The following is a 14,927-nucleotide window of genomic DNA, read 5'->3' on the forward strand; positions in this document are numbered from 1 at the left end:
ACTAAGGATTTCTAATATTTTTCAAATGTCATTGTAACAATATAGTAGGAGCCTTGTATTAAATGTTCAAGTATTTTTACTTAACAAATAAAGTTTTATTGACATTCATAGAAAAAAAAACGAAAAATATTGGAAAATGAAAACGTTCCTAACCAGTTCAATACAAATCAAAATATTTTGAAAATTTTATCATGTATAGAAAATGGAAATATAAACAACCAGTGAAAATTTCATGTATCTACGGTCATTCAATTTAAAGTTACACCAAAAACCAAAATCAATTTTCTCGAAAACAGATTTTGCATAAAAATTCCCGTTTTTCCTTAATTTTTCTTTTGTTTTTCACGGCGCTTTTGAAAACTACTGGAAAAATTTTACTTTTGACACCCCCCCAAAATACCAACTAGATTCACTTTCCTATCAGAAAAGATACTGTTGAAGAAAATCGAAGCACTTTTAGTGTCCTAAAAGGTGATGATACAACAGATACAAAAAAAAAACAAACACATCATTGTAAAATCAATACATTCATCATTCCACTCAGAATCTAAAATACGTGTGTCCGAATGTCTACAGAGCGCACTAATTCATGCTTCCGTGGTAAAATATATACTGATTTATTGTACCTACCTAGTCGATTTAATTAATTAAATGTTATCCTACCAGAACTTGTATTTGCACATTTTCTCGATTAAAAGTTATCTCATAAATTCAGAGGAATGTGAATATTTAAAACATATGACGGCTTCTATCCGTTGGGAAATTTCAAAACTGAATTAAATTACCTACTTATTTTCATATAATATGCTTACGTAATTTGAGTGTACCGTGTATGTGTAATATGTATAGCCGTTTGCGGATGCATTACCGGGTTTTCGGTCACGGTTAGACCAATGGTTTGAAAAATTGGTAACTTTAAATGATACATTAATTTAGCCAATTTTCCAGGGTGTTAACGGACTAGCCACCCAGCCACCACCCAACTACCTACCAGCTTAGTCGTGCCAACGGTGTCAATTACATAAAAATAAATAAATAAAAAGGCTAGTGTGGATTATAATACTATCAAAACTCAGTCAGGTCTCCGCGAGTCTCGGTAGTTATTATTTTGGTTCCTTCTTTAACAACATAGCAGTTGTTTTATTCCTCCTGATAATCAGGGTTTTTCAACCGCGCCCTCGCACAAGTTTCCCTGCATCTCCGTCGCAACGCTGGTTGTTATAGCGTCCGCATACTGATTATTATTCTCTTTCTCCTCGTAATTCCTCGTCTTACACTCCTCCTTATCGTTCCCTCCGGTATAGCCTTAGGCGTGTGCACGCGTTAAAGGGACGCCGCTCCCAACTTTTCGAGGTACTGTATTGTTATTAGTCATCTCCCATTCTGTGAAATTAGTTCTCAACGAGCAATATTCAGTAAAATCGATGGCCTTAAACGGACCATAATTATTCAAAAACCATGCCGAACAATTTAATATTGATAATTAGTACCTGTGTATACTAATTTTCAACGCCATTAACATAATTATTATTATGACATAGCAACAAACATAAATGAAAATGAAAAAATTGTTCAACAAATCAATAATGTTATAAAACTCTGATTGTTATCTACTTATAAAAATAGAATAAAGACATAAAGTTAGTAATTTATAAAAAGTTATGATGAAAAGTTTTTTTCGAAATAAATTTTAGATTATAAATTATAATCAATAATATACTGTGCAATTAAATTATGAAATATTACCATTTGAAATAATCCAAGTTCGTTATAATAGGATAAGTTTTATATAAAAAAAAAATAATAATAAAATAATATTATAATAATAACGAAAATTTGGTCTAAATTCATGATAAAACTTAAATAATTTGAAACAAAAAGTAGATTTATGTTTTAAATATTCGCCAGACTTTTTTGTGAATTAAATAACAAAACAAATTATTTGGTGTACGATTGAATTTTTTTATGAAGGTTATATTCATATTAACTTTGAAGTCAAATTTAAAAATGCTTTAGAGTGTTCATTCTATAAAATCAAAAATATTAAATTTTTAGTATACTTTAAACTCCGTTTTTTTTCTTATAATACATAATTAATTTTAATATTTGTTTATAACTTGTTATTATAATACACTGTTGACTCGAATCAACATTGTAAATATTGTCGGTTGAATTCCATTTTAGTGGTTATACATAATGAGTTCTACAATGTAACAAATACCTAATTTAATACCCGCAGCTTAGCTAGAAGCCGTAAAATATATTTACAGCAGTTTTAGCCAAAATTAAAACGGTAGTATTTTTTTCACGACCAACCCGTTAATAGAATATTCCAATAAACCACTAAATACAGAGAAGACATAGACGGTATCCTATTACCGTGACGGAAACAGTTCATCAAAACTGTGACTAGGTCACCCACGACAGTTTTGTTCTAATTATTTTGTGTCATGTTATTCTTAATAATCATAGGATCGTAGTATTGCGGTAATCTAAAAATACAGACCACTGTAATATAATGATATACATTATACGAATTGTATGTTCGTCCCCAAAAATCGTCCTGTGAAGGTATATATTTATTACAGAAAAGTTTTAGAGTGGAACAAGTTTCTGTTATAAAATATTAACAAAATTATTTAATTTGACAGTCAATATTGTCATCATCAGTAATTTTCTAATTATTCAAATTAAGGATACAATCATTATAATAGATTTTCTGAATTAAAAACTACAATATTCTTTACTTATATAAAACCCATTTTTCGTAGCTGAGTGTTTTTTTTTCAAATAAAGAAAACAATCTTTTTTTCTAGTTTTTATTTTTGGAAAAAATGTATATTGGTAGTACGTTTATAATATAATTATTAATTTATTCTAAATGACAAACAAAAAAACTTTAAACGTGAACACAACTAATTTGACATTAATAAGCGTCATCCACATTATTTTGGTTAAATATTATGATATTTGTATCTAAATATTATTTTAACTTATGAAATTATCACAGTTTTACAATAATTGGAGATCAAAAATTAAAATGTAGGTTTAATGTTTTATTATGATATGGTATAAGTTTTATATTATGTACTGATTTTACTTACGTATGTAAACATTGTACATAATATAATGATAACATTATACATTACACATTATCTTTATTTTTAAATAAATATTATTGAATAATTTGAATACGTTGTCCTGTGAAATATAACATACCTACATTTATTTTTCATTTTTTATTATTCATTGGAGCTATCATAGTTGTTATGTAATGAAGGTTCAAAATATTAAATTAATAAGTTGTGAGTTTACAACTATACTAAGGGAATATATGCCATAATTTTTTTTTTTTATTTATTCTTCAAGAAGATAATGGGCCCCACTGAATATGTTCGTGTGGGGGCCCAAAAATTGAACATAATATGTATAATAAATTATGTATAGGTACATTTTTTTCACCATCTCATGATAAAAATATTCATATTTTTTCCGTTTTCCATTACAATTATGAATACTGTTGAAGGCAAATTATTAAAATAAGAGCTTTTTTTTAATATTGGTACCTATAAAAGATTCATTTTGTTTTCTACTAGGTAACTTTCAATCAAGTAGTATATCCAATACATATTTTTCGGAAATTAATAATTATAGTTAATAAAAAATTAATAATTCTAAGCTGAAAATATATTATAGAAATAATTTTGTTTGACACATATTTTTCCTCCACAGTGACATTTATATAATGTAACCTTAAGTTTGACTGATTTTATGATAATTTGTATGAAATAATTTTTGACACTTAAAATATAACATAGGTACTATCTTCCTAAATATATTTCTTATTAAATTATGTATGTATTATAACAAATGCCATATTTTGAAGCGTTGAAACAATAAATTTATGAAAATAATAAATTGACTTTTCATTTCGTATTCAATGTTCATCCACTGGAACAAAACATGACACACTATATATATATACTATATAGGTATATATTATTTAACAGCATACGTACACAGTTGTATTGTACAGTGTACACACATAATCGTCTTGCTCATCCGTCAATATTATATATGTATCGTGAACACAGGGACTTGCAATTTAAAAGCATTAGTCTAATGTATTTTTAAAATATATTTTATTACATTTTGAATAGTGCGTGGGCGAAACTACAATATACATTGTACTTACGTAGACGCTCTGAAAACGTTATTTCCGTAACATTTATTTTCTTCTTTATTCGTTGGAAATTGTAAAAATTAATTCTTGAAAAACTGTTGTGTGCATATTGTAAAAATAAGTGCAATTGTAAAAATTATGAATAGTTTTCAGCAATTCTTCCAATGTTGCCATTATTGCTTTCATGATTCTAATGGTACTGCGTTTATTACAAACTTCTGAACCTAAGTACCCGTTCAAGTTTTGTTTATTATTAATTATAATTATAATGTTGTACATTAACATCACATTGAAATACATTTTAGTATTTTACTTGTTTAAGTTCATACTCTGAATTTATAAAGGATTTTTTTTTTTATTTTTTTATTAAAGCACGTTCATTTTTAATATGTTACAAATTATTTTAAAATTATAAAATTTTCGTATTGTTAAATTAGTTTTAATATTAACTGTATTAATGGTTTTTATTGCATGCGTAGGTAGTTTTGTACATTTTAAATAATTCCAATGCACGTTACGAATTTTTAACATCTCCAAGTTTTTAAAGGTACCTATACATATCACACTTTTTCTGACTCCCATACTCTCTATTTCAGTCGTTATATATTTTTTTTGTAAACTCAACGTATACATTTTCACATGAACCATGGTTGCATGTAGATTGTGAGTTTTTGATCGAAGTCAATGGGATGTCTACTGGATTTCACCGAAGTAAAGGTTGGTTGAAGATGAACAATTCCGAGGTGAAACTTGAATGCCGTAATTGGAATAAAGAAAAGTTGAAAGGTTACCTTTTAATTACGCTGGGTGATTCATGTTGAGTGGTGATGCTGGCGATGCTGCGGTTGATCGTTATGGTAGGAAACGATTAAATCTCTAAAGAACTCAAAGAAAAGTATCTAAGCCCTTGGGTTATTGCGAGAGGAGTGAACAATTTTCCATGCAACTTTTTAGCGCTACATCGTTAGCAAATAATGATTATACTTGCAAATTTTATTTGTCTTTCGGATGTTGTCTTTTCGTCGACCCCACTACCATCGTTGCCGCGACAGGTGCCATTAAAATAAATACCTCTTCAACTTCTCTGATGTCGTTATTAATACCGCTCCATGCTTTTTCTTTTAATAATAAAATGTCTGTAGCAACGGTACTGTACATACACGGTGGAGAATTACAGTTTAATTTATGTTAAATTAGATTTAAGAGTGTTTAAATATTTTATTCCCTTCAAAAAATTATACAACAAAAATTATGATAAAATTATTTTAGTTAAATGCCATAGGCATTTAATACACTTATAATATAATAAACATATTATAAGCAATAATTAAATATTATGAATCAAGGAAATAAGTACAAATAGATTTTAATATAAATTTGGTTGTAAGCGGAGACGTCGTGTCAGCCTAGCATACTTGTATAAATAATCAAATTTAAAAGTTAAAAAAAAAATTTAAAAAAATTTAAAATATTTCATGGCTATAAATAGTGTAATACCGGTGAAACTTTTTCTTTTTGATAGAGGTAATAAAACTTGTTGGAAACCTTCTATAAAAATTTCTAATGTAGCTATGAAAAATTATCATGCCCATATATCTTTAATATTTTCAAACTCATAAGGAACCTGCATCAAATTTTCAAGCTTTTTTATTAAGCGAAAAAGTTTATCAAGCATAATTCAAAAAATTTCTTAAGGCTATAAATAGCTCCAAAAGATTCAAAATATTTCCCTTCATTGAACATGTCAATATAAATATTTGGTGAAAACTTTAAAGGTCTGCGGTTGTTAGTTTTAAGTTAAACAAAAAATTACCACTTCTTTTCACTTGTTTTTTGTTTTTCTCGACGCTTTCTAAAACTACTTGGAATTTTCAATTTTGACCTACCACCCAAAAGTACCAACTAAATCCACTTTTCTATCAGAAAAGATGCTGATCTCGAAAATCGGAACATTTTTTACTACCCAAATGTTGATGACAGAAAAAAAAATAACACATCATTTTTTTAAATTATAATATTCTTTTGCTCCGCTCAGAACCTAATAGAATAGGAATATTTCCATTCAAAAAATTAAAGACTTGAAAAATTGTTAAAATATAATTTTTTCCTAAACTTTTGAGTTGAAATGACACTAAATTATTTGCAAATAATTTTTTCAAAAATTTGAAACTTCGAAATTTTGAGTGTGGACAGATCACCCAAATATTATAGTATTGGTTATATTATAACTGGTTAAAAAAGTAAACAATTAAATAAAAATTCGGTATGTGGAAATTGAAATAGGACTTGTTTGTATCCATACTTTATGGAGTACCTCGTGACCTGTAGATTTATTGATTTGCTTATATGGGTATTGGGTATAATATATATAAGTAATAATTAATTATTTTTTCGTGTTAACTTTGAACAAGATTATAATATTGCTAACGTTGTACACTTTATTTTTCTTTCAATTAATTTCATAAAAATTTGGACAACCCTCACGAATGTTTTATCTACTCGCATGCTTGTTGACCCAATTTAACCCTTTTAGGGTTATACTTCAGTCAACCTCTCTTCATGAGTTCAAGAGTAACGTACAGTTATTAAATGTAACAATAATTTGAACACAATATTATAAACTATAAGTGTACCTATATTATATTCTATAATAATCATAGGCGGCGCAGACCTAAATTTCTGGTGATACCTATTACAGTATTTTTGACTTTTGGGTCCATTATTTATTTAGGCCCACTCCTAAGTCAAGTAAATTACCATTAATGATTAGGTATTAATAATTTAATTTATTTTTATTCTTTGTATAATGTATATAATGTATAATAACATATTTTAGATAAAATTACATTTTATTTAGTAAACGACACAAGTAAAATACGAGCCCAGGTTTTTAACTTTTAGGGTTTTAAATACAAAAAGTTAGGAGATGCCCAGGTAATCCTGCCCCCTTCCTACACACGCAAATGTTAATAATATTATATATACAACTATTAATCATATTTTATATTTAAACTTATATGATTTACCCCCCCCCCCCCCCCAACTTTAATAATGATATAATATTCTTTATGATTCATTGTTTACGGATGAAAAGAAAATTAATAAGAAATGTAGCCCCAGGGTCGTAGTTGATTGATCCTACGTCATCTCGAAGGTTAACCCTGCTTGAATTTTTGTAGGCATCTATTATGATTTTAAATATGATAACAAACGTCAAACATTATTGTTTGGAGCTATCAAATTAATATTTGTAATATAGAACAGAATATAAATAACAATATTATATATTATTCTATTTTATGTAGCTTAACTATCGACTAATAAAAGAATAAAATTCATCATATATTCATTTATTGTCACATGTTCAACGCGTTATTAATAATATCGTAGTACATCTATATCTTTAATTATAATTTGATATTATTTAACCATACGTTTTAATAAATTAGACTCCCACTGACCACAATATGTCCAAGTAAATTAAATGTGTTATATAATGTACCGATGACGAATAAAAACGTGTCTTGTCTAAATAATGTTTAAAAAGTAGGTACCATATAATATTGGCTATACCATATATTGTATTTTTATTTACTATACTTATAATATTATCATGTATGAACAAATGTTATAAGAAAATATAACTAATGAAGTGATTAAACCAAAAACACATGGTGTTTAGATCAAGTATCGTCATACAAATACACGCCATTTAGTTTTTCCAATGTCAACTAGTTTCTTCAACTGTTCCTTATTATGTGTATTTTCTACCTACGCATATTTATAAAAAATATGGGTACTTACATATTTATATAAAATAGAACAAAATGTATAAAGTTCACGCTGTAATAATATGCCTGTGGAATTTGTGCTTACGTAATATTATCAAGTTTGAAAAAGGGTTTTGTTTTCTTTAAATGTCGCTTAAAATGGATTTTCGTCAAAGGTCATCTTATAATTTAAATGTCAAGAGTATTAGGTACCGTCATTGATGTCAAAATAGTGATAAAACACAATATGTTAAAATGTCTTCAAAGTGTTTATTATGGTTTTATATGTTAATAGAAAGATAATACTGAATTATTCACAGTTGTACCTATATAATATACATAGGTATTAGGTAAGATATATAGGTAGTAGAGTACGTATAGATACGTGTAAGTTTCACAGGTTCTAAGTCTTACCCTTCCAGGGCCGGATTGGTATATATCGGCCCATCGAGATTTTCACTTCTATAAGCGGCCCATTTACATACTCAGTGGCCCAAAATTACGTCTATAATTATTACGAGCTTATAGGTGGACAACCATATTTTAGCATGAATTTATTTTCACTCACACTCACAGGACCAGCCCAAACTTCAAGCGGCTCACCGAGATTTTCTCGGTAGCTCGTCTGATCAATCCGGCCCTGTACCCTTCCCTTCATAGGTACTCCTATAAAATATCTAATTGACTATCATAGTTGATATTAAATTCACAGATACTGTTCAATATTGTTAATAATTTTCAATAGGAATAAAATAAATTGTGAAATTGCAATAAAACTGAGTATTTAAGTTTCGGTTTTTATTTTGGCTGATAAAAAAAACATTGCTAACGCGTCTGCCGTAATCGCTTTATCAATAATTATTACCACGTTTATTGCGGCTCCAGATCACTACTCTAATCGTAGACGAAATTTGAGAGTAACTTTATAATTTGTTGTAATTTGTAACCATAATATAAAATTGTTCAGCAAAAAATAATGTGAATATAATTAAAAGGTTGTTTTTGTTTGAATTTTGAACAACTATAAATTACATACTATCTGTTAATATTGTATGATCTATTATTAATTGTTTTACTTTTTGGATTTATTGAATGTTGATTATGTTATAATCATTACTTTTAGAATGTTATTTTTCCAGATTAAATACAAGATAGAGTTAAAAGAAATATAAGAATAAGCATATGAAATAATTTTTTAATTTTAATTTTGGTGTTATTAATTATATTCTAGTTAGTGCTGTGGTATAGGGATGAACCCTCCCCCAACGGGTTTGTTAAATAATCTTAGCTAAAAACTTAACCAAACTGAAATTCTGCGCACGCTGCAACTGTAGATAAAGGCAGTAGGTACATAATAATATATAATACATATATTCATATCCTCGATAACAATCGATTATCGATTCTACCTATTTTCACGTTAATAGTTCATTACAATAAAAATATTTATCCGCTTACTACGTGTACTTTCACATTTTAAGATATTTTCATTCATATAACGTGTCCTCGAAAAAAAAGTAGGTAATTATAAAATATGTACCTATACACTTTTATACATTTTTTCTCATGAATATATTTATTTTGATACGGTCACGAAGGACTATAATTTATGCAATATCAATCTGCAGTGATCAAGTGTGTTAATTTCCTTTCATATTAGATTTGTAACTTTAATTCTATTATTCGAAACATTAATGTTTTTTTATCACTTGTCGTGATACTCTACAGTTAACATTTCTTGTTTCGGGTGTTTAAGTGTAACATAAAATATCTTATTTTTTTTTCTTATCGGGCATGTTAATTAATAGTAACATTACGTATATTAAATAATCAAACAGCATAATAATAGTAGGACGATGCACATCCATGATATTATAATAATTACATAAACTCAAAATTGGTACAAAATGATAGTATCCGGTTATTTCTTATATAGGTACCTACACTATAAAGTACTATGCCACTGTCTATATAAATATATACTCGTATACGTACAAACAATATTACACAATTTATTGTTTGACTGGCGCAATAATAGACTTATCATGTGCGATAAACAAAAACGAAAATAAATACGACCAACAGTTTTCCAATAAGGAAGTGAATGTTACTGGTCTTGCGCCGTAGTAAATTATTGTAGTAGAGGTCTCCGCTGTATATTATTATTATTTTCTTTCCACAACGTCGGTAACAAATGAAAACGAACTCAACACAAAATATATAATACCGATGACAACACTACCTATATACCGGCTAAACCTATACGGTTCGTTCTCATTCCACGATGTCCTATTCATACTGCAGTTCTCGCTAAAACCAGAACAATATAATATAACGTGGATATAGGTAGGTATCGAAGGTTTCATATAAAAATGATACCATGCTAATGACGTCACGACTGTACTTCATTGTTTCAAAACTAGAAGGTCGTTCACCGATCTCTTTGTCCAATCGTTCGACAAATATTATATATAATAATATTGTCTAGAAGAGCACATTATTATTATTATTATTATTATTATTATTATTATTATTATTATAGATTTTTATAATTATTTCCTTTTGTTGTTGTGTTGGTGATAAAAATATGGTCGAGCGATGCGTGTGGACCATGTATTATTATTATTTTTTATTTTTCTAATTATTTCCTTTTATTGTTATGCCGACGATTAAAATATGCACGGGTGTACGCTTTAATAACAACGATAATAACAACAATAATAATATGCCCTTACAGTATGTATATTAAGATTACGATGCGTGCTCCATATTCAAATTCACCTCAACAACGCACTAGTTATTTGGCTTCCTTCCGAAGCCGTTCTAATTTTTCATTTTCCGATATATAGGTCAGGCGTCCGATATTGATGATATTATATCAGCCACCGAGCAGAACCATTTTTACAATAATCGTAGATTCCTCTTAAATCGTTTTACCAGTAACTATTGGCTATATTACACGTGTGTTCTTCATAAATAATAAATCTTCCTTTTATTGCGGATTGACGCAGCAAACATAATTCTGTACTATTACTCATAAAATTTGTATTGGATTTAATTTCGATTATTGAGTCAACTAACCAGTAACCAGTTATTATTGTATAGTAACTTTTAAATAAATACTGAAAAAAAAATCGTTACGACAAACTGGCAATTTATAAAACGGTTACAGTATAACTATACTCATGTTTACCAATAAAATCATAAATCGTTTAAAAAAGTGATTATTAAATACTGCGTTTACCGTTTACGACAAGGCGGTTTATGTTCTTTGATTTTTTTTCCATTAAATATACTACTGTTATTATAGCTCTACATTCGACTTCGTTCCCGGCTATTGTCTACAAATGCCACAACATGCTATAAAGTGAGGTAATAATATGCAATTTTCGTTCACTTACGATTATAATATACATTATGTGAGCGTATAAAGTATGTGGATAAAGGTGTGAAATACTATGCAAATTAATATCTTATTTTTAACGTAATTCAATGTATATACAGGTTACAGGCTACAGCTTTATTATTTACTTATGAGTTATGATAATATTTTACAATGCCATTTATTGCCATTATATTATGTTATGTGAGTATAATATTATTCGATATACCTATAATAACATACAAGATACACACGCGTATCTAATATTCACCGTGATTGGAATTGAGATCTTGAATTGAATTTGTTCAGGCGACAGGCACAAAAGCATCATATGAGATTTTATTAGGTTACGGAAAATAAAAGTAAAATGTTAGTTTTACAATCTGGTATGTAATACAATACATTATTATATTGTATAGGTTTTAGTAGCATTTTGTTTTGGAAATACAATAAAATAAACTCAATATTTTATATAAAATTAAATAAATATATTATTAGGTATATTGATATTTCTATTTAGTTGTAAACAAATATTAAAAATGTTATTGGATCATAAATGTAGTAATAGTTTAATAAAATAACATTGTTGAACCAATATATTATAATATCATGTCATGTAGGAGAAATAGAACGTACAAAGAACATATTTTATTCTATAGATAAAGTTCACTGATTTTCTGTCTATAATATATTCAACTCGTATAATATTATATTTGTTCAATATTCGATAAAATTATATTGCTTATAAGTTTCAAATAGTCTACCTGGAGCTTAAAAAAAGTGTAGAAAATGCGTTTACGGTTGCATATTTATCCGATGTATTAAATTGGAAAAATAGTTCCTATCTATATACACAATATATAAACACATTATACAACTCAATATTTTCTATCAGACCTTCTTTCGTGTTTACATACCCATTCATGTTCCATGCGTATAGTTCTAAATGCCTTTATCCAAATATATATAATCCATCGAGAAAATTGAACAAACATATAACTTGTAATTTTATTGCTTTTTGAGCTTCGTAAAAGAACAAAGCAATAACTACAAAAAAAAAGGTAAATACACAAAATACTGCATTGTGCTGTGAAAAATGCTGTAAAGTTGTTTACCTCTTTTACTGCGTGTAGGTATCAAACTATACTATTTTTAAGCGTATTTTTAAAAGAGCGTTTTATTTTTTACGTGTATTATTTCAAACCCATAAATAACAACAACAACAACAAAAAATGTTATTCGATCTTTCTGAACTTATACTGCAGTAATGGTAGTATGACCATATATTATAAAATATATAAAAAGATAAATTCATACGTGTATTTTTTTCCGCATTTACCTTACGAGGAATTCGCAAAATATCTTTTAACGACGTTTCCGCGCGGCGTGTTTATACTATATAGTAGTGTTGTTGATGGATTTCCATAACTCCTCGATGATCGTTACATTTCGTGGGGTTCAATCAATCAATGTGTGTGTGTTCTCGTAATATTTTCCCTATACCTATATAATATTATTTATTTTATCTGACACTTGCTACGATGACGACGACCTTCGCAATATGCAACCTCATATCATAATATTGTTGTATACCGACGGCGGCGTTAAATATATAAATATATACCTTGGTAAATTTCGTGTCAAATTAAATTGAAGATGTGATTTTTTATTTTTTTTGTTTCCGCAGGACGTTCAAAATGTTGCTGACGCCGGACGAGAAACTATTCGCTGACGACGTGGTGTTCGAGGGCTCGGGAGATCGGCCAATACCGTTTGATCCAGGCAAAGCTTACGTCGGCACATTGGAAGGTAAATAAGATTAAAACCGTTTGGCGTATATATCGTATTTGAATAAAGCCGATCCGTATTGGTCCGATTGCGGCGGCCGCGGCGGTGGCGAGGCGCAGGTTTATCGGGTCTATAAATCGGTGCGGTGCGGCGCGCCTACGCGAAAAATCTATACATGGACGATTCCGTGTTTATTGTTTACGAATAAAATATAAATAATGACAAATACACATACACGTCGTATCCCGTGTAATAAAATTGGCTGTAGGTACGCGTTTTATTTGTTCATATATTATAGTATTTCAATTAACCGCCGACATATTCTGTTGTCGGGTCAGAATCGTCACCGCGGTATAGGTACCTAGTATTATATTTTATGATCCATTATTGAATAACATATTGTATCATATGCCTGGTATTAATAGGTATAATTAATATATATAAACACACGCTGGAATTATAATTAATTGATACATCTATAAACTATGTTTGTCTAAAAAAAAATTCTAATCGATTCAAGTAAGGTGGAGTTGAGCAAGTGCCTAACCGGGGTAGGGTAAGTGTAATTTCAGATTTTATAGAGAGAAAAATAAAATTTATCACTCATAATATCAATAATGAAAGTTAACCTACAACAAAATGCAGGAGATTCAAATATTATGTTTGTTATGTACTGTACATTTTTCCGTTTTCGTGCTATTAGTGTCGATGTTAAAAGTTTTATTATCATTCGCGTTTTGAAAAGCAGCCTTATATTATCAAGGTTTTTTTAACTTAAAATTTATTTTGGAGGCTTCTAATTGTCAGTTGTGTGGTTTTATATCTAGTTTAGGTCATATTTACGTGCTTGATAAATAATATTCTCCGATGCGGATTATGCTCTTTCTCCGTGTAATATAATCAACGGGGTAAATTCGACAGTCGTTTATGGTTAAGTGCCACATGAGTACATGATATGACATACATTAACTTATATACAAAAAAATTAGAAGATATTATAAACATAATTTGTTTAATAAAGTTTTTTTAATTATTTTGATTGTTAAACTATAAAAAAAAAAAAAATGGAGGAGTAATGTGAAATATATAAAAAAAAATAAGTGAAGAGATGTTTTAAATCTCTTTTAGAACATATTAAATGTTTACTATGTGCCAAAAATATAGTAAAAATCTAGAAATTTAAAATTGCCGTCATTTCTAAACTATTTAGACAATTACGACTCTAAAAACGTAGTAGGTATTATAGCTAAACTTATTTGGTTTTAGGCACTTTCCCCACAATTAAATAGCCGTGTTCTTAATATTTTCAAATAGTCCACTTTGCACTTACCCCTTGTCAAGGGTCAAGGGTCAAGGGTCAAGTGCGAAATTGTTTTTTTAAATTTTTAATCGTAAAAATGATTTTAAAAAAAATTCCATAATTTTGACATTGTATGTATTTAGATCCAACACTTCCATATACATATATTGCAAAAGTCATGATTGTCAGTTAAATATTTTACGAGAATTCACCAGTTAAAGTTGAACTATTCAAAATTGCAGTTACCCCACTTCACCTTATATTATTCAATTAAGTAATTTTAATACCGGGTGATTCTTTTATCATTGAACACTCATTATTTCAAAAAGTGTACATTTTTTTGAAAATATTTTTTTACATAGTTTCAAGTCGCTTATAAAACAATGTTTTTCTTAAAAAATTATATTTTTAAATATTTTTTAAGTTTTTTAATTTTTTGAATGACAACATTGGGTTTTAATTTTATATTCCAAAACAGAATATTTTTCTTAGTATTTTGATACA

At 28.3% G+C, this 14,927-nt stretch overlaps 1 protein-coding gene across 1 annotated transcript in view; it reads left to right on the forward strand.

The window, feature by feature from the left end:
• The window catches only part of LOC100163716 (disintegrin and metalloproteinase domain-containing protein 10), a 94,379-nt gene that overhangs the window by 39,296 nt on the left and 40,156 nt on the right, over nucleotides 1–14,927 (forward strand). Inside the window, exon 3 of the mRNA XM_001945568.5 lies at nucleotides 13,023–13,144. Coding sequence (XP_001945603.2) covers nucleotides 13,023–13,144 — 122 coding nt within the window. The remainder of the gene's footprint in view (nucleotides 1–13,022; nucleotides 13,145–14,927) is intronic.

Source organism: Acyrthosiphon pisum, chromosome A1 (assembly GCF_005508785.2).
Source record: "Acyrthosiphon pisum isolate AL4f chromosome A1, pea_aphid_22Mar2018_4r6ur, whole genome shotgun sequence".
NCBI lineage: Eukaryota > Metazoa > Arthropoda > Insecta > Hemiptera > Aphididae > Acyrthosiphon > Acyrthosiphon pisum.